This window comes from Branchiostoma belcheri, unplaced genomic scaffold, assembly GCF_001625305.1.
Source record: "Branchiostoma belcheri isolate BF01 breed outbred unplaced genomic scaffold, Haploidv18h27 scaffold189, whole genome shotgun sequence".
Classification (NCBI taxonomy): Eukaryota; Metazoa; Chordata; class Leptocardii; order Amphioxiformes; family Branchiostomatidae; genus Branchiostoma; species Branchiostoma belcheri.
Window position 1 is genome coordinate 340,957 of NW_017803368.1, and position 21,719 is coordinate 362,675.

The 21,719-nt window shown below is 39.8% G+C and overlaps 1 protein-coding gene across 5 annotated transcripts in view; it reads left to right on the plus strand.

Annotated features, from left to right (window-relative positions):
* LOC109467720 (fibrillin-2-like) overlaps nucleotides 1-21,719 on the plus strand; it is a 162,390-nt gene that overhangs the window by 110,397 nt on the left and 30,274 nt on the right. For all 5 annotated transcript variants that reach the window (XM_019765768.1, XM_019765767.1, XM_019765766.1 and 2 more), the window contains exons 35-50: nucleotides 2,277-2,399; nucleotides 3,194-3,316; nucleotides 5,654-5,779; nucleotides 7,067-7,195; nucleotides 8,068-8,190; nucleotides 9,352-9,510; nucleotides 10,241-10,309; nucleotides 11,130-11,255; nucleotides 13,161-13,286; nucleotides 14,166-14,312; nucleotides 15,753-15,824; nucleotides 16,753-16,878; nucleotides 18,036-18,164; nucleotides 18,683-18,808; nucleotides 19,695-19,817; nucleotides 21,103-21,228. In XM_019765768.1, the coding sequence (XP_019621327.1) occupies nucleotides 2,277-2,399; nucleotides 3,194-3,316; nucleotides 5,654-5,779; nucleotides 7,067-7,195; nucleotides 8,068-8,190; nucleotides 9,352-9,510; nucleotides 10,241-10,309; nucleotides 11,130-11,255; nucleotides 13,161-13,286; nucleotides 14,166-14,312; nucleotides 15,753-15,824; nucleotides 16,753-16,878; nucleotides 18,036-18,164; nucleotides 18,683-18,808; nucleotides 19,695-19,817; nucleotides 21,103-21,228 (1,953 nt within the window). The remainder of the gene's footprint in view (nucleotides 1-2,276; nucleotides 2,400-3,193; nucleotides 3,317-5,653; nucleotides 5,780-7,066; nucleotides 7,196-8,067; nucleotides 8,191-9,351; nucleotides 9,511-10,240; nucleotides 10,310-11,129; nucleotides 11,256-13,160; nucleotides 13,287-14,165; nucleotides 14,313-15,752; nucleotides 15,825-16,752; nucleotides 16,879-18,035; nucleotides 18,165-18,682; nucleotides 18,809-19,694; nucleotides 19,818-21,102; nucleotides 21,229-21,719) is intronic.

The window sequence follows — 21,719 nt, forward strand, 5'->3', positions numbered from 1 at the left end:
AATTAAATGAAATTAAAATAAAATAAAATCCAACAGATGTGGATGAGTGTGCTGACACCCCTGACCTATGCGGGGGTGGAATGTGCACCAACGAGCCGGGGGACCTACAGCTGCACCTGTATCGATGGCTTCATCACGGAGCCCTCTGGCAAGATGTGCATGGACGTGGACGAGTGTGCCCTCAACCCCAACATCTGTCAGAACGGGCAGTGTGAGAACACCAGGGGGTCCTTCGCCTGTCTGTGTGATCCCGGATATTCTGTGAAGAAGGAGGGAGAGGGATGCACAGGTGAGGAGGTTTTTTTTCTCTCAAAACAAAGAAGAGAGCATGACTGTGTAAAAATGTTTTATGAACATTATGGATTTAAGAAGTTTTAACACTCTATGTTCCGATATAGGACTCTTCTTTTGTTATAATGTCAAGATAAACATTTACTATTAGGCCAAACCATTTAATTTCTTGGTTAACGTTATTTTTCTAAAGAAAAATAATAGAGGCGGGCGGGCGAAAAAAAATTAAATAAAAACAGGCCTAGGCATCCTATTACGGCCCAAAATGGTACGATAGGAGCCATGAAGTCAACACACCAGGCTGGTTCAAAATTTAAACAATGAATTTTGAACTTTTAATGATACCACTGCATTGAAAGATGGAATAACTGTAACAACTAGGATGAAAAGGACTGTTTTCAACTGTTCAGGGCAAAGTATGATCATTTTGCAGTTGATTCTGAATTTTTAATTTTATTTGCAAATCAGAAAAAAATGAAGCGGGCGAATCCGTTAACCAAGAAACTAAATTGGTGTGGCCTTACATAAATAAATAGATTTCCTCAGACTGCTTTAAATTCTAAAACCCTGGATCTGGATCTGACATAGGTATAAGCATATTGCACATACATGTACTTTGTACATGTAACGTTATATATAGGGCTTATTCACCACAGATTGTCACGTGACTATCCCCCTGGCGTCCGCCATTTTGGGGCTATCGCTATGCAATGCTTTGCAAACTCTTGGCGATAGTTGTGTATTTTGGGCCACAATCTACGTTTTGGACACTCTTCTTGTTAGTAACATTGTCCTTGGGGTTGTTCTGGCTCCGTGTCCACTTTTCATGTTGTCAAGATTGGCTTTTCAGTCTTTCTTTGCTGATCAGAAATCGGTGTGTTTAATCCTGGCGCGGCGTACGGGGCTGTACATGTACATGTAGATTGAAACGTGGGTAGCCATGAACACGGTAAAATGTTGGACTCGGAGCTACTTGTCCCTTTACTCTGTGGTAAATCTCCATGTAGAACAGGGCGCTGGCAACGTGTAACACTCACCTTGTCCAGCCACAGTCGCGGCAGTGCGGACTGAGGATGGCGGCCGATGGCCTCGCCTTTGCTTGTTGTTTATCCAGACACACTCCGGGGCTGTTCCAAAATAGCCGCGACTTTTTGCGTTTCCCGACTACAACGTACTTAATTGTCACCACGCAACTGTCCCACAACACTTTCTACACATCCTGATACAACGCTTCCAGACTCTTGAACCGATCCTGTGTGTAAAAACTTCTGCCCAGTACCAAATACGAAGCTAAGTCACGTCAATGGACTCCGCTGGCGGTAGACGCCGTTTCTATCAGACTGATCAAAACTCAACAGAAACGGGTCAATCCCAACAGATTTTATTTTGTTCCAGTAACGAGAGGTATGAGTGGTGGTAAACTCTTCGTGTAATAGGACAAAGGACAGTTTACCTAACGTTTGTCGGCCATTTCAATGCTTGGAAACTCGCTGTAGGCGCTGTAGCCCCAAAATGGCGTCGCACGGGACATGAGGGGTCGTGACGTCATGATGACGTGTGGTGAATAAGCTCTATAGGGGACCTTTCAATATATTGGACATGTCAAAATGATCAACTTCCCTATTTTATGCACTTAAGCACTGTAGAAAAATTCATATTCTTCCATAGAAAAACATATGTTCTTTTATTTCTACAATAAAAAAAAATGAGGAAATGTTGAAATTATGCATTATAGTTAGTTTTATTTTGTATCTGCTAACTGTTCATTGTGTTTTGTTGTGACCTCTACTTATACATTTATAGCCCAGTGTGGCAAAAATGTGCCATAAAGGTCATTCATTCATTCATTCATTATATGGAAACATTGAATTTAAGTATTGTACTGTATGTTATAGCTCAGCTAATTAAATCACCACATGCATGTTCAATTCCTTATTGTTGAAACAAATGCAGTCTTGTCATTATCGTGTATCATTTTTCCACAGATGACGATGAGTGTCAGCTTGGCCTAGCACAGTGTGACATCCACGCAGATTGTTCCAACACGGACGGATCCTATATCTGTATCTGTAGGAAGGGGTACATAGGAGATGGTGTCATCTGCAATGGTTAGTAACAATCTGTTTGCATGGTGTGGTCCCGTTCATTGTGGATCTTTATATGATTTGAATATCCGTAAATAATTTCATCAGGTTGGTAAACGAACGAATAGCAAAGTTCTTTGATCACGACCATTTATTTTTCACGAGCCAACGTTTCGATGACCGTCTGTCATCTTCATCAGGGCAATTCTGACTGGTTTACTGTGCACTGATGCTAGATGTTACTTGGTGTATAGTGCATAAAGGTGTTACATAGTTCACAGTGCACTGTTACTTGGTTCACAGTGCACTTAAGCTAGTTTTTACTGTTAATAACCCCACGCACGTTAAAGATCCCACCACACTTATTGAAAAGAGTAAGGGCTCTTCCCCGTGTGAGTGGTTCAAAACTTACAGTCCTATGGCTGCACCTGGGGCCGTATTGAGGTCACTTAAGTTGGGTCACCAGGCGGAGTTAGCACTGAATGGCAGCCGCTCCAGACCCTTCCGATTAAGCCCCGATACTTAGCTTGTAAGCTCCTCATAATTCAGCTCTTGGCTTAAAAGAGAGATTAGTCGGCCCACCAAATACAAAAATAACTCTCTTGTGTGTCGATGAAGGTTAGACATCCAGGTAATACGAAACGATAACAGTTGCATATCAATCAATAGTTGGTGCTTATAAACCTGCATTTCTCCCTCTGGTCTCTCAGTCACTGACGAAAGGTAGTGGATGCTACCTGCAATGTCTGACCATTTCCAAAATCATATCCAGTTGCTTGAGTAACTGTTTTTTTGGCCTCTCTTGGGTGATTTTCCAGACCTGGATGAGTGTCAGGAAGGGACCAGCACCTGTGATCCTAACGGCAACTGCATGAACATCCCCGGCTCCTACACCTGCGAGTGCAAGTATGGCTTCCAGGGTGATGGATTCTTCTGCAGAGGTAAGACCGCATGTACAGGCGGTAGGCCACCGAGTTTTTGTCGAAATCTATAATATTGTTTTGTAAAGCATTAAAAACTAGAGAAGTAACATTTGCAAAGAAAATGCACAATGTTTACCTTCGGACATAGTCTGCCATGTTAATTTTTACTCACACACATTTACAAACATGTACTACTAGTATATGGTGACTAGGAGCAGAGCAGACCATGAAATTGCAACATTATGTAACCCAACACCAGTCACCATGGTGACAGACGTCAACAAATCATTTCATTGGTCAGGTCATAGGTCACTGTTTGGAGAAGAAGAAGAGGAAGAAACAGAGCAAAAACAATAATGTTTTCCTTCAGTAAACATAACTATTTTACAACTTGAGTTATTGTTTTTGGCATATTTCATTACAACATACACTGCCTACTCACTTACTAACCCTTGTCCTGCGGAGCACAACAATGTTGTTCTGCACAAACAGTACCATCTACATAACACCCTGTATACTTTAGGTACGATTTGGGGGTATTTCTTGTGCAATGCATCACACCACAGGGAAACGCAATGAATGCTGAAGTACATGTACATGTAACTATGCCACTGCAGGGCCAAAACATTTGGGGGTCTATATATGATCTAATTACCTTCGACAAGAAGGTTATGTTTTCAGTAGCGTTTGTCCGTCTGTTTGTCTGTTTGTCCGTTTGTCTGTTTGTCTGTGAACAGCATAACTCAAGAAGCTTAGTATGCATTGTCATGAAACTTGGTAGGTGGGTAGGTCTTGATGAGACCTAGAAATGATTAGATTTTGGGCCCCCTGGCGGCTTTTGTTGGTACTGCAGCAGAACTTCTGGTTTTGATATCTCGCGATCTGTACATGCTAGGGTCACGAAATTTGATTGGTAGATAGCTCTTGAGGTAGGGAAGAAGTGATATGAGTTTGGACCCCCTAGCGGCTTGTTCTGGAACTGCAGGAGCATTTGTTGAAAAATTTTCGAAGGATGATAACTAAGGAACCGGTTGACAGATTGTCGTGATTTTTGGTATGTAGGTAGCTGAAGTCATGCTTGACATAATCAAATGACAATTTTGCAAATCAGGAGCTAATTTGCATAATTAATGAGAAAATTCTATAAATCTGCTTTGTTCGATAATAGGACTATGAAACACTTGTGACATGTATTAAATTGAGAATGAAAAAAAACATCTGAGGATATAGATTATGTAAATGAATGTAAATGCATAATTAATGGGAAATGTTTATAATTTCATAGATGTAACTGCTGGGAATTTCATACTTGCTACATTTGGGAGTTAAGTGAAGGCGAACATCAATAAACATAATTTATTCAAATCATGACCTCATTTGAATATTGTTGGAGGTGCTATAATAATGTCCTTTTTGTTAAGATAAGACTGTCTTGGGTGGAGAATATGATCAACTGATATAACCCATGCAAATGAGTATCTTATTTGCAAAATCAATTATTAAAATTGTATAATTCTTAAACCGCAAGGGTTAACATCATTTGGCGAAGGTATGAGATCGTGGAACTCTTGTTAAGACATGAAATCATTGAAAAATATTGTGTCAGGAATGCCAGCAGGACAAGGGCTTAAATAGCCATCATAATACACACTGTCAGTGAACACCATTGAAAGATTCCAGAGAATACACTGAACACATAACACCATGATTAGGTTTTGCAGTTGCATTGAGAAACGCGCTACTCAAATCGATAGAACCACAAGGGGGCTAACATAAAAAAGATGAAGGTAGCCCCCTTGTGATTCTATCACCCATGGTAAGACCAGACTGCCTGTATTCTTGGTCAGAAAATACATTGTAGGACTTTTACTAACTTTTAGTCTACTGAAGTGTACACCATCTGATCTGCTGTAAGAAGTTAAATGAGATACGTTAAAGAACCCACCACACCTTTTGCAAAAGAGTAAGGAGCATGTTCCAGTTTACGATGGTCCAAATACTACTATCTGGAAGTTGGTGAATCACTACAACTCACCCAGATAGCAAACCCTCATCTTATACATGTATTTAGTGATACTATTAGGCACATGGTGATTTACATTCATCAAACACACTTACATGTAGCTATAGCGAAGCCACATTGCACAAGAAAGCTTCCAGAAAAAGTATCATGCTTCACCTCAATATTAATGACAATCATGATTCATGACAAATAACAACTACATGTACAGTGTAGTAGATCCAGAAAGATTCATAATAATACCTTCTCTCATATTAAGTAATTAAGTAATTAAGTAGAGTAACATCACAATATATATATTTAAACCATGTCAAATCTTTCTTCCCAATGTACAGATAATGATGAGTGTGCCATGAATGGTCGCCTGTGTGAAAATGGCCAGTGCCTCAACATCCCTGGCAGTTACTCCTGTGACTGTGACATGGGATTTGTACCACATGACAGGGACAGGCAATGTATAGGTAAGACAATGTTTATATATATATATACTAAGAGTAATTATCATATAGCCAGTAGCCATCGACCAATCAGAAGGCTCTATTTCCCATGGGTTATCAGGCCATAACCTTAAAAAGTGGGCAGTTATTCAGATAACCGCCCCCTTTTTGGACCGTACCATTATACGGGGGACAGGACACTAAAAAGTTAACGTATTGTAATTTATTTTGAATATATTTTTTTAGAATACAGCACAATTAAAAAGCTATAAATGAAATTTGAACAGAAAAATACAAAACATAATTTTTGACACCCCCACTAAAAGTGGTACTGTTTCAATGTCACATGGTCACCACAGATGATTACCTAGTAGATGATTCTGTTGTTCTGTACACACCATCTTGTTTCACGTGACATAGTTTTTTCGTAACATAGTTTTTGTCACAAGTTTTTTTATGGCGAATGGAGGAATTTTATAAAGAAATTTGGGTCAAATAACTTTGTTTCACTCGGTGGTTTATTCGGTGGTTATCGCACCCGACCAGGGATTATCTCACCATAATATATACAAAATGTATACACCTCGGGTCGGGGCATTAACCCTTTATTGAACTGCAGCTTTGTGGCGTCGGGTGGTGTAGTGGTTAGAGCAATCGACTATGAACCGGGGAGACCCGGGTTCGATTCCGAGTCGTACCCGGTACATGTCTGAACATGCGCCCCGACGTTGTGCCCTTGGGAAAGGCACTTTACACGAATTTCCTCACTCCATCCAGGTGTGAATGGGTACCTAACTTCGGTTGGGGAAGGTCGTATTGAGGTCACCTTGTGGCGCCGAATGGCAGCCGCACAGACCCTTTTAACAGTTGCACAAAAAATAATTGTGGAACAAATATGTGTATAATGTGTATTATTTGATTGTTGTAATTGTTGTGATTTGTATTGATCATTATGTGATACCCTGCATCAATTCAGCCGTATAAAGGCTGCGACTGCACGGGTACTGTTTGGACAATAAAAACCATTATTATTATTATTATTGCCTTTGCTAGAAGGGTGTCAGTTCGGCCATGGTGGTGGTGTGAGTCTGTATGTATGTCAACGTGATAACTCAAAAAGTTATAGATTGATCTTTGGCAGGTGAGTAGCTGTGGTTGATTCATGTCACTGGGAGTTCACATATTAGTACTTGAAGCCAAAATATACAGGTCTTTATATCATGTTAAAGATCAGAGGTTTTTTTCAAGCCAATTTAGTGTCATACTAAAATGGTGATGCACTGATTATTGCTGTTTCAATCTGTTTTTCAGACATCAATGAGTGTGCCTCTTTTGATGGAAACATCTGTGTCAACGGAGAGTGCATGAACTTGCCGGGAACTTTCAAGTGCATGTGTGATATGGGATATGAGTTGGACAAGAGTGGTGGCAACTGTACAGGTTTGTTTCACCTTTTTCTCTCATTCTGTATAGCCGGTATAACCGCCCTTCAGCGTAACACACCTGGTCCAGCTTCTAAGGCATGCGGCATGGCGGCAGCTGGCTACATTACACCGAATGACTTGTTACACCTAACCTCTGAACATCTAACTCTAAACATTGTTCAAAGCTATCTAATGACAATGCCCCTACTGTACTTGGTGGCAGCGAATTCCACTCTGAGTTCTAGGGAAAACAGGGTTTTGAACACCTTAATCCTTGGTTGATACTTGTAACTCTGAGGTATATACTTTAAGTACTGGACCAGGTATTTTTATAAGATTAATAGACTGTGCCATTGAAGAAGCATATTTAATGTCTCTACTATTTTGATCATTAATCATTAATCATTTGTTGATTTTGTAATCTTTTTATAAGAGATGTAACATCCGTGTCCATAATATCACCACGGTCCATAATATCGCCACCTTGAGAAACAGTGTGCTGAAAGATATTTTTACTGCAACATACTTTTGGTATGCACTCCTGCACACATCAAATGTACATACCTAGGGTATGTTGCAGTAAAAATATCTTTAAGCACACTTTTTCTCAAGGTGGCGATATTATGGACCCTGGTGATATTATGGACACAGATGTTACATGTAAGGGCAAACTTACCCTGTAAGAACATTTACAAAAATGTACCAGTTAGCAACTTTTACTAGGTGTTATAATGACATTTTTAAACTCATATGAGTCAATATATCATTGCAATTCATATTGTATTGTTTAGAATAAATGTCAGAGACACCGCCTGACATCATACATGTACACCTGACATTGTAGTTCACTGACAATCTTGTGCTTATTTTTGCCTCCTCACAACCCAGATCAGGATGAGTGTGCTCTGAAGGAAAAGTGTCTGAATGGAATGTGTACCAACTTCCCTGGAGGCTACGCCTGCGACTGTCCTCACAACTTTGTCTCCAACAGTGCTGGCACCGGGTGTGTTGGTGAGTGACCTGTCGTTGTCCAGTCAGACTAAGACAAAAAGTGGTCTTCTTAGACAAGTGGTCTTCTTATACAAGATGCATGGCAAGAAGACACTGAGAACAAGAAAACCACAGCAAATGTGCCACTCATTTTACATCAGACTAAAACTTGTTTTAAGACGACCACCCAGGGGACCAAGGAAAAGTGGTCTTCTTAGACAAGTGGTCTTCTTATAAAAGATGCATGGCAAGAAGACACTGAGAACAAGAAAACCACAGCAAATGTGCCACTCATTTTACATCAGACTAAAACTTGTTTTAAGACGACCACCCAAACGACCAAGGAAATTAGTAGTCTTCTTAGACAAGTGGCCTTCTTGTAAAAAGAAGCATGGCAAGAAGACACTGAGAACAAGAAAACCACAGCAAATGTGCCACTCATTTTACATCAGACCCACCCAGGGGGACCAAGGGAAAGTGGTCTTCTTAGACAAGTGGTCTTCTTATACAAGATGCATGGCAAGAAGACTAGAGAACAAGAATACCACAGCAAAGTGGCACCCATTTTACTGTTACAGACTAAAACTTGTTTAAGACGACCACCCAGGGGACCAAGGAAAAGTGGTCTTCTTAGACAAGTGGTCTTCTTATAAAAGATGCATGGCAAGAAGACTAGAGAACAAGAAAACCACTGAAAAAAAAAAATTTGGGACGAAGAAAAAGCAGTTGTTATGGCCAGATGACAGGCTTAATATACATTTATAGGACAGGTGGTTTCTTGGGCAAGTGTGACTGTACATTATTATTCTACACTCAAACAGTTTAATTTGTATTATATAAAGAACTTTATTGACACAACAAAAAGTACAGCGACTTTTGTAAGGTCAAAGACAACTGTACATGCATTGTGTACTATATATTAGAGATGCCTCATATGTGAAAGAGACATTGAAAAAGACATTTAGCCATTTCTTAGGTCCGTTGATGAAGGTTAGACATCCAGGTACAGTAATACGATACATCAAAAAGCAGTCACTCAAGCAACTGGATATGACTTTGGCAACGGTCAGACGTTTCACCTAGTATCCACTAGCTTTCGGCAGTGACTGGTCCTACCGTAATTTTTTCACAAACATTCCAAGTACTGAAATTCTAACATTTTCTGCCCCTTGCCCTTGTTAGATCCCAGGAAAGGGCTTTGCTTCTTTGATTACCAGGAGCGGGGGGACCTGGACATCTGTACCCAGGAGGTGGGCAGAGACATGTACCGCTCTACCTGCTGCTGCAGTATGGGACAAGCCTGGGGTGACCCGTGTGAACCCTGTCCTCCTATCAACTCAAGTAAGTCCAAATTAAGTTAAAAAGTTTAAGCTTGTTCCAACACAAAGAAAGAACTCACCATAAATGATAGTGGCAGATTTCGTCTTCCCGCCTCTTTTTCTTTTGATGCACTCCTGACGTCATCACGCTTCCGACTTCCGGAAAAGTCAGTGATTGCATCACACATCTGTCGAAGGTTGACGGGATCAACCAAAAATCTATGGTGAGTTCTTTAAGTTTTCTTGTGTTGGAACAAGATTAAACTTTCTAACTGTGGATTCTACCAACACAGATGAGATTTCATTCGAATATAAGTCCAAATTTGTGAGGAAATCCTAAGTGATGCAAAATGGCATTTCTTTCTGCACGTACATTTAGGCCATGCTGATTTGATTATAAGAATGACATCCTCTGGGAACACCAAAACAGATGCGAGCGTGCAAATAAAAAAGTTTGGCAAACAAAAAGTTGTTTTCAATTCATTATATGAAACCTACATGGTCATGAAGGTTGAACAAATGACTTTTCTAATATTTTTGTAATATTTACGACATATAATTATAGTATATATGCTCATTTTTCAGGTGCTTTGTATGACTTACAGTACTGTCAGTGGTAAAAAATGAACAAAAATTCATGCGCACGTAGATGTCAACCATATAATCAAATCACCATGGCCTTATCTGAAATATTTGCTTCGCTAGGTTTTAACTCTGTAACTTATATCTCACTGTGTTTCCATTTGCTGCAGCTGAACACACTACACTGTGTCCTGGTGGTCCTGGCTTTAAACCCAATAATGTCACTGTCATCTTGGAAGGTAAGATTTGATTGGGCTTGCTCTTCATTAGTAGTAAAATCATTCTTTATTCACAAATAAAAGAAACTAACATTGAGCCCAGGTCACGTCGGCCATAACTGCCCGAACATGCAGGGAGACATTTAGACATATAACATTATACAATACATCAGGACATACAATATTGCACAGTTTCCTTCAATATAGCACAGTTTTCATTAAAATTATCACAAGAATTTGTTAAACTTTGACTTAAATGTTACCACTTCTATCTAGTGCAAGATGACGTAACCACATTGTAGTTTCAGGGAGTAGGCCGGTATTAATTATATTAAGTAGTTACGATACAGTGTCTGAGTCCCAATTCGGCTCGTGACGTGCATTCCATATATAGCGTAGGACGCAAATTTGGTCACTGTTCTCATGCGGTGAAACGCACTCTGTTCATAGCACACTGCAGTGCAATGTATTGTGCTCAGCTTTGGTCCAGCTACAGAGCAGGAAACATTCATAGGCTACGAGTTGCTTATCACGATGGTCTTAAAATCCTACTGTCTCAGCCCTAGTACTAGTACTCAGTACTAGTAACAGCGACCTATTTGTACAGACTCGTGTCGACACGTTTGACGTAATCTTGTGTGTCTGTGCTATGGGCCATTGAGCCTGAAATAAACAATAAATAGATAAGATGGCAATACGACTAATGTCTTTGAAGTCATTTACTAGATGATTAATCTTCAAATGTCTAGATTCAATATATAGTGTGTCTTACTACTACTTTAAGGCAGTACATTTGTTTAGAAACTGTGTCAGTGTGATCTGATATTTTTTTAATCTTCAGATATTGATGAGTGTATGGAGTTGGTGGGGCTGTGCCAGGGTGGCATGTGCATCAACACGTTTGGCAGCTTCACCTGTGAGTGCACACGTGGCTTCACATTGGACAGAGACTCCCGCACCTGCAATGGTATGTCCTTTTTATTCTGATCTGTATACTCTCAACTCTTCTACAATCAATGGCTGATAATAATTCATATCTTTACATGTACGGGTGTTTGAAATGTTCAGATAAGGCCATGCCAATTTGACAAATTGGTTCTTGGATTTGCCTGCTTTATTACCTTCGCCAAGAAGGTTATGTTTTCAGAGGCGTTAGTGTGTCTGTCTGTCTGTCTGTCTGTCTGTCTGTGAACACGATAACTTGAGAAGGCTTAAATGGATTGACTTCATATTTGGTAAGTGGGTAGGTCTTGATGAGACCTCGAAATGATTAGATTTTGGGCCCCCTAGCGGCTTCTAATGGTACTGCAGCTGAACTTCGGGTTTTGATATCTCGTGATCTGGACGTGCTAGGGTCACGAAATTTGGATGGTAGGTAGCTCTTGTGCTGGGGAAGAAGTGACATAGGTTTGGGCCCCCTAGTGGCTTGCTCAGGAACTGCAGGGACATTTCTTTGAAAATATTCAAAAGAGGATAACTCAAGAACCGGTGAACGGATCGTCATGATTTTTGGTAGGTAGGTGACGCTTGACATAATTATGTGACAATTATGCAAATCTGGATGTAATTTGCATAATTAATGAGGAAATTCTATAAATCAGCTGCATTACATTATAGGACTATTCAAGCTTGTGACATATGTAATTGAGAACGAGAGAAACACAGGTAGATATTCATTATGTAAATTAACACTTAATTTGCATAATTAATGAGAAAATTCATAATTCCATAATGGTAACTGCCTGGAATTTCATACTTGGGGTATTTGAAAGTTAAGTGAAGGTGAACATCATTAAACATAACTTATTCAAATAAGGACCTCATTTGCATAATTTATGAGGAAATGATAGCATGGCTTTCTTTGTTAAGATAATGCTGTCTTTTGATGGAGAATATGATCAACTGATATAATTCATGCAAATGCCGGAGGAATCATCTTTGTCAGTCATAAAGATTGACATCATTTTTTGGCGAAGGTATGAGATCGTGGGACTCTAGTTTTTTTCTGAATCAGATGTGCAATAAAAAAAAAAGATTCAGGTTCTGAGTCAACTTAAAAATGCTCATAGTTTGGCCCGAACAGTTGTCAGTTGGTACAGTTCCATCTAATATCAATTCTTTGGTTTGATAAAAAAGTTTAAGATTCATTATTTGAATCAACGTTATAAACCAGCCTGGTATGTTGACAGTGTTGCCCCTATTATAGTTTTGGGGGCTATCAGAGGATGCCTAGGTCTGTTTTTATTTTTTTATTTTCCACCCTGTCACTTAATATTTTTTCTTAACAAATCCAAGAACCAACAAATCAAATTGGTGTGGCCTTATAACATCATTGTCAATGTTTTGTGGTTCTGAAAGTCATTGGTTGTAATTTTCCCCCTCTGACCATGATCAGGTACAAGAACCTATACAACAAGATTGATGTTTGTTTAAAGTTAAAATTTTTGTTCCAACACAAAAAATTCTCTCACCTAGAGCTTTTGACCAGTCACTCGGGTCTTCCTCAGTAGACTAACCCAGTGAAGCTTGTCACGTGGCTTCTTTGAAGTGTGACGTCAACACTGGGTCAAAGGTACATGTATCTGGTAGATGATGTCGGCTCCCGTCGCAGTTCAATGTAGCGGTGATGTGCCCCGATGTATATGGCTTCCTTCACCCCTCTCAAGAAATAGTCTTGTTCAGTGTCTAAAATCCTTACAGTGTCAAGTGAAACAAAATGTCCGGGTGACTCTGTGGGGATGTGTTGAGACACCTCTGACCTAGCAGAGCTAGGCCGTGTATGTTCTTGAAACCTGGCTAACTTTAAACAAACTATACCAACGCAGATGAACTTTTGTGATAAAATTGATGTTTGTATTTGTTACCCTTACAGACATTGATGAGTGCCTGATTGACCCGACGGTTTGTGGAGCTGGCACCTGTCTGAACACAATCGGCATGTACACCTGTGTCTGTCCTAATGGTCACATGGCCATCAATGGTGGCCTCAGCTGTATGGGTATGTCTGACTCCCTCTTTTGGTCATTGTTCCATGCTGGTCATTTTGCTCACAATACTTAAAGTATGATTCATCATTGACAATACGTTAGTCTAATTTTCAGCAAGCCATTTTGTGTTACCTTGCCTTGCAAAGTTGTTTTTAAAGTTAAATGATTTAGTTTAGTGATAGATGATTTTTGGGACATAAAACCTGTATCCATGTACTCTGTTCAAGATTAGCTGTTGCATGTCATTGGATGATAATTCAGATTGAAGTTTACCGACTCAGTCTCTGAATGTGATAACCATTCAAACATCATAACTACGTATACCAGCAGTCAGTGCAGTGCATTCTCTGAGCAGATCCTAATATATGGAATGATCATTAGCTACCAAAGCTGTTCACTCCTTTGGCCAACGATTACAGCCTTGCAATCATTGGATCTGCTTGGAGATTGCATGGTACTGTAACAGTGCTCTACAACAGGCACAGCTCCAGATTTACGACAAGCTGTCATTAAAGTAACAACCAGGATCAGGTAACTGAACACACTGTGTCCATTTGTGGCCTGGCTTTGTTAATGGAACATAAAGTTCCTCCGTGTTTTTCTGTGACATCATGTGGCGTAATGGTCAGAGCGTTCGGCTCAGAACCAAAGTCCTGGGGTCGATCCCGTGACATGCCCGATGTTGTGACCTTGGGAAAGGCACTTTACACGACGTCCCTCCCTGAATAGTAGTAAGAGTGATGCCCACCAGGCCTTTTGGCTAATTTTTGATACTGTGTCTAAACACTGATCCGGACAGAGACAAATTTGGTGTCGCCAATGTGCCAAGCTTTGCACATTTTCCACCAAGAGCCATAACAGTTACCTTTTTTTCTGTTTTTTATGTCCAGACATGAGGAAGAGTTTCTGCTATGCCATGGTGAGGGGAGGTCAGTGTCAGAACCCCACCAGCTTTAACCTGACGGAGCGGAGCTGCTGCTGCTCTGTGGGGGCCGGCTGGGGGGAGCCCTGTATAACCTGCCCTGTGGAGAGGACAGGTAAATTTAAGTTAGGCCATGTTGACTTGATTAATAATATGTGGATGACATCCGTGCACGCATGAATTTTTGTCAGTTTCCAAAAAGAAAATGTTTTCAACCGTACTTTAAATCATACATACATGTAGCTGCTGCAAAATGAGCAACTATGTGCCGTAAAATTGAAAAATGTCGTATAATGCCAAAATCAATTCCAAAGGAAAAGAAGAAAATTAAAATGAGTCTATTATTCGCCATACCATACTCTGTATGTTTAGTCATTTGTTTAACCTTCGTATAGATTTCATAATGAAGGCATCTTTTTTGCCAAACTTTTTTTGCTCACACCAGTTTTGGAATTCCCATTGGATGTCATCCATATAAGCAAATCAACATGACCTTAGTTGATCAAGAGACCGTCAGACCAAGGACAATATTATTAGACAAAAGACAAGATTATCATTATGGCTTCACCAGACCACGAAGTGGTCTGGTGAAACCATATTGTTTTCTCTGATGTTTCTTCTCCTCCTTCTTCTTCTCCTGCCATTTTTTAAAATGGATTCAGCTTCTTCATTTTGGGGCCTAAGGATCTGAAATTTGGTATGGAGGTACAGTGGGCAAATACCCTTAGGCGTTTTTTAAATTTTTGTGATACAGGCTTTTAGAATGGTTTTATTTGAGTTTTTTGGCTGTATTATAGCAAATGTATTACTGTGTCAGTGGGCAGTGTTAACCACATTTGGCATGAGTCATCACAATGGAATGCAGGGCATCAACCAATAGGCATGCAGCTTTCCTCTCTTCTTCTTGCTGATTGGCTGTTGGGATTTAACTTGATTAACACCTGCACAGACCATTTCCACCTGCACAGAGCATTTCTTGCTGATTGGCTGTTGGGATTTAACTTGATTAACACCTGCACAGACCATTTCCATACTGACAGTATGTCTGTATTCAAGTGTTTTGGTAGGTATTTCAAGCTTTCCTGCTCCAGCATTGGAATGCGGGGCATGAACGTTTTTTTTTTGAAAATCAACAGTTTGCATTATGCAATTAAAAATCCTAACCAATAATGTTGGGAATAGCTAGCCAACTGTTGTAGTCTTAGTTGTATGTTACTTCATATTATAGTTATATCAATGTAAAGCATTGTTTTCCCTTGTGTTTCTCATTCTTTCCCTGCCATGTTGTAAAATGTGGTGAAGCCATCGCTGTATTTGCTCCAAAGCAAATATTGGCCTTTCTAGTTATTACTGTTTCTAGGCTGCTTGATCTAACAATCAAATATCAATCATGAATTCAAAGTCTCCTTGCTAAGTAAAAAGCAAAGAAATTTCTACATTTCAAATTGTTGAAAAAATCAACCAGGCTGTAACTACTAACTGTAAGCCTGTTAGTTTGGTCCTGTACATATTTCGGCAACTTTTGTTCAGAGTTACGTGTGATTCTATTTTTCAGATGCCTTCAGGGAATTGTGTGGTTCTGACGAGAAGGGCGTAGTGATTGATCCTGAAACTGGAGAAGTCATCGGTGAGTATTTGCTGAAGGCACAACCTAATTTCCTAATTGCTACTCACTAGGAAAAACAAACCTCAATGAGAGAACCTTGTGAAGATGTACATGTGGAAAGAGGAGGGCTCTAACCAGCAGCCGTTTTTCTGTCAATTGCAGGAACTTTGTTGGCACGTGACGGAAAAATTTTTAAACTAATCTGTCCACCTTGACGGACAAGAATCTTTAGTAAAAATATAAAACAGCCAGAGGACCGCCAGCAACCACTCTCAACCCCATGATTTGCCTCTCAAAATGTGCAAAATTGCGTTTTTAAAGGCTTGGAGAATCCCAAATTCCCCTAGATTTGCACTCTCCCCCAGGTCCGATCATGAACCAACCTGGGCTGATGGAAAAAAAATTTGAGCTAGCTGGAGCCTTGGGAACGTGCGGGAACTGTGTGGATTGGCATGTCTCTCAAGTTTACTCAATGGCATTCACACTTACTGTTCAAATATGTGGGGTGGCCACAAGTGTCATCAAGGCTTAGAGATGAAAACAAAATGAGAAAGTATGTTGTCTGCTTTGAAGGGGAGGTGGTAACTGACCAGTCAATATAACTGTTACAGTAGGTAGAATTAAATGAAAGTGTTCTTTTTTTTAACAGCTGCCATCATTCTTGTTTGCTTGTTAATAGAGGTAAATTTGGGTTCTCCTGTTGCAGTTCTCTTAACCTACACTTGACAGCAAGGTTGGAAACCCAAACACTGGTTGCTCGTCATGTGGGTGAAAGTTAATGTTAGAAGTGGGTGTACTGTCTGGGGGAAAGGTTTGCTCTCAGAATGTTAAGCTTAAACAGACATCATGCAGGGTTTGCCTGGGCAGAGTTGGACTGCAGCGGTTGTCTGCTTCTTGCTGTTTACGTCCAACACCTCTGCTTACTCCTTCTATGTTTTCTATTATGTAGACATTGATGAGTGTCAGACGATACCAGACTTGTGCAAGAACGGCATCTGTATCAACACTCAGGGCAGCTATCGCTGTGAGTGTCCAAAGGGCTTCCAGTTCAACTCAGACTCACTTATATGTGAAGGTAGGGATGGACATGTTTATCTTATATTCTCTGTCTTATTTTTTAGAATTAGAACGTTCAGGTTTCACTTTTAGATCATAGAAAAGTTTGATTGTTAGATTTTTACTTAGGCCATGTTGATTTGATTAGGCCACACCAATTAAATTTCATGGATGACGTCCTTTGGAGACCCTAAATCTAATGCGAGAGGGCGAAAAAAAAACAAGAAGGGCCCTAAAAAACAAGATGCCTAGATAAGAAATATTGCACTGCTGACAGGACCATCCTGTCCGTTAATAGTTCCAAAAACGGCACTGTTTTGGAACTATTGACAGGATTTTTTTCAGTTCCATTTTGTTTGTTTCTTTCATTTTTGTTTTCATTTCTTCAACCAGGCACAGGCTTTCGGCATTACGGGTTTCACGTCAATCTGACGATTTGCGGCACTGTCGTGACTCTTTGGTCATAGTTACAGGAGCGGAATTTCTTGTTTTTTTCTAGGAACAGGCCAAAATTAATGCGCGCGCGGACGTCATCCATAAAATTTACTTGGTGTGGCCTTATATGGATGACATCCGCGCGCGCATGAATTTTCGGCCGTTTCAAAAAAAAAGTTTTCAACCATACTGTAAATCATACAAAACAGTTGCAAAATGAGCAAAAATATACCGAAAGTTACAAAAAAACCATACCAATGTCGTAGAATGCCAAAATCAAACGAAAAAAGACGAAATTGTAAAGAAATGAACTTGAAGACTAGATTATTCGCCAAACCATATTCCGTCCCATTTGTTCAACCCTCATGACCACGTAGATTTCATAATGAAAACAACTTTTTTTTTTGCAAAACTTTTTTATTCGCACGCGCGCATCAATTTTGGGGTTCCCTGAGGATGTCATCCATATAATCAAATCAACATGGCCTTACTAGTGAATATTTGTGAATTGTGTTTCAAAAGATGAATTATATGAAATAAAGATTTGCAATATTTTGTTTCTGTTCACAGTACCAGACAGTCAAACGAAGGACAATATATTCAATCATATCAACTAGGTTAACAATAATTATGCTGGATCTGTTGGTAAAATGCAGTTGATACAAAAAAATTATGTACAATTACAATGTATATAATTTCTGCAGAATTTGTACCCACACCTAGTGCTTGTATTTTGCATAGACTTGAATGAGTGCCTCCTGGGACAGAACCCTTGTGATCCAAGTGCAGTTTGTGTAAACATCCTTGGAGGTGTCAAATGTGGCTGCGATCCAGGCTACAAACTCTTACCCAATCAGATCAGCTGCAGAGGTGAGTTATTTGTTTATTTTCATTTTTTTTAAGTTTATTTCTTGTAAACATGTAAAAGGCAGAACTTTTTTTTCATCCTGGGTCATTCATGAAGCTTAAGGCTCCAAATCCTGAGGCATGACCTGTACGTTTGATACTTGGGGAAAATTTGTATCGTTAGAAATTGTGATTTGAAATTAGCTTCCATAGCATGCCAAAAACTGGGGGTTTTGGGGGTCTCCAGGGTCTTTAGGAGCTTTTATGTGCTATTTTCTGATTGCATATGGACAACATAGCCGGCCTGGTTGAATTAGAACTGGGCTGATCAGAAAACAGCCGAAGACCACCAAACCCCCAGTTCTATAAGCCTGCTACTCACTCACTCACTCAGGCTAATTTGAAATCCTTTAATGTATCAATTAACCAATAGAAAACCACCTGAGTACTACTACATGTATATGTGACTGTCAGTAACTGATCAGTTGATGACAGCCTCATTTCAGTCATAATTCAGGAACTACTCTAACTTCTCTCTCCAGATGTGGATGAATGCAGAGAGCAACCAGGAATTTGTGGCCAGGGACGCTGTACCAACTTACTGGGCAGCTACAACTGTTTCTGTGACAATGGGTTCAGGCTGTCGGAAGACAGGTCCACCTGTGTAGGTATGTACATTTATGTCCTACCTGGGCCGCGATTACGTTCGATACGGGTGTTCCAGCCCGTGTGATAACTAGCGGTACGGCCCGGGGGTTCTTTACGCGTACGGCCCGGGCCTTCCAAATGTTCCGTGGAACGATTCGAACGCGTTTTGGCCTAACCGCGTGCACCGATTTCGAAATTCGAATACAAAATTCGGACGTTGGAATTGATGTTGTCGCATTTTTTGGGTTTAGGGACACCAACTTTTCGCTCATTTCGCATTGAAAGGCGCGTTTTCTTGGGTGGGTATGACATAAATAAAATACGACATGGTGTATTCCGCATCACCCTCGGTCCCAGCCCTCCCGCGGATCGGATCTCCCTCCGGCCTTCGGCCGTCGGGCGATCTGACGCGCGGTCGGGCTGGTACCTCGGGCGATACGGAATACCCCGTGTTGTATTCTATATTTATATCATACCCGGGCCGCGATAACGTTTGATAACGGGTTCCGGAACGGGCCGTACTTTATGGTACAACCGGGGCTCCATGGCTTCCATAGAATGATTCGAACACATACTGCCCTAACTGCGTTTGCCGCTTTCGAAAATCCGAATACAGAATCCGGGCGTTGGAACTGACGTTGTTGCATTTTAGGGTATAGGGGCACCAACTTTTGGTTCATCTTGCATTAAAAGGCGTGTTTTTTTGGGTGGGTATGACATAAATAAAATACAACACGGTGTATTCCTCATCACTCTCGGTCCCGGCCCTCCCGCGAGTCGGATCTCGTCTTTTAGGTTACAGTAATGACAAATTCTTTGTTGCAGAGGATACTATAGAATTTCACTGTGGATTTCATTATTATGGTGATGAACTCTGAAATGCAGAATCTGTTGTTGTTGTTTCAGATGTGGATGAGTGTGCCCGCTCTCCGGGCATGTGTGGGAATGGAACCTGTCAGAACACTCTCGGCTCCTACAACTGTTTCTGTTATGACGGGTTCAAGCTTACTGATAACAATGACTGCATCGGTAAGTGAACAACATAAAAACCAATCATGGTACAGAGTTGAACAGAGGACAAGACATTTTTGTTGTGCAGTTACTATTTGATTTGTTACCGTTATCATATTGATTTAATTTTTCAATTACTTATTGTTATTTATTATTACCATTTGATTTGTTACCATCATTACAGTTGTCAATTAATTTAGTCGGGGGAAGATCGCGGACAAGCCATTATGGCTTTTTGTCTTTCCCCTGCATATCCTATTTTACTGTAATATGTTCATTTTATTGTTCTTCTCTTTCTTCTCTCTCTTTGATTATATGCGAATAAATAAGAAATAAAAAAAATAAAAATGGCAATGCTGAAGATTTTCGTAACCTTACCCAGACACATATATATAAAAATAACAAAATCTCTCTATATAGACAGTACTAGTATATAAAAGTATATGAAAAACCCATTGCCAACCACTTTGTAGGCTACAGACTACTTTATTCATGTTATACAAATTAATTTGTAAGTCTGATATGTAAACTTCCTTTAGAAGCAAAAAATTGTTCGCAGCTGTCCTTGGTGCTGAACGACATTCACTTACAGAGGACAAGAAATTTTTGTTGTGAAGGAACATGTCAATGCTGAAGAGTTTAGTAATTGTACCCAGACACATATTACGTAATAATTATCTGGCTAATTAGAATAATAGCAAAATCTCTAGACAGTACATAAAAGTATATGAAAAGCCCATTGGCAACCAGTTTGTAGGCTACAGACTGCTTTCATGTTAATACAAATTAATTTGTAAGTCTGATATGTAAACTTCCTTCAGAAGCAACAAATTGTTTGCAGCTGTCCTTGGTGCTGAACGACATTCACTTTGTATTTTATGCACATTAGGCCACACTAATTTAATTTCTTGGTTAACGGATTTGCCCGCTTCATTTTTTTCTGATTTGCAAATTAAAATAAGAATTCAGAATCAACTGCAAAATGCTCATATTTTGCCCTGAACAGTTGAAAACAGTCCTTTTCATACTAGTTGTGCAGTTATTCCATCTTTCAAGGCAATGGTATCATTAAAAGTTCAAAATGCATTGTTTAAATTTTGAACCAGCCTGGTGTGTTGATTTCATGGCTGCTATTGTACCATTTTGGGCCATAATAGGATGCCTAGGCCTGTTTTTATTATTTTTTTTCGCCCGCCTGCTCCATTACTTTTCTAGAAAAATCTGTTAACCAAGAAATTAAATTAGTGTAGCCTTACAAAAATCTGTGTTGTTCAATAGCCATATGCCTGCTCTTCCTTTGCAGATATTGATGAATGCTCGGTGATGAGCTCCATCTGTATGCAGGGATTCTGCCAGAATGTTCCTGGTGGTTTTAACTGCATCTGTGACCTGGGATTCGAGCAAACTCAGGATGGCAGGAACTGTATTGGTGAGAATGAATGAATGAGTGAGTGAGTGAGTGAATGAATGAATGAATGAATCAATACAATCAAGTCTGAGATGAAGTAGCAAATTGAATGTACAATATCCACCATTAGAACTAATTTAGAAGACTTTATTTAACGTTAACACTTTGCACCAAAAAAATGAAATATTTAATTGTGTCATTACTTCCATATTTTTAACAAATTTGTGCAATTATTTCACATTTCTGACATTTATGGTTGACGCTAAATCAGCAGACACGACTCGTAGTCTGTTTTTGGTGCCACCCCAAACTACCAGACTGGAAACAAACATGGTGGACAGCTATATTTCAAGCTTTTAAACACACCCATAAAGTGTTTTTTTGGCACCTCCACTTCCTGAATGCCATCAATTATTTGCTGTGGAGTAATGTATAGTTGTAAAGAAATGACCAGAAAATTGACTTTTGTATCTTCCTATTGTTACATAATAAAAAAAAAAAAAAAGAAAGTT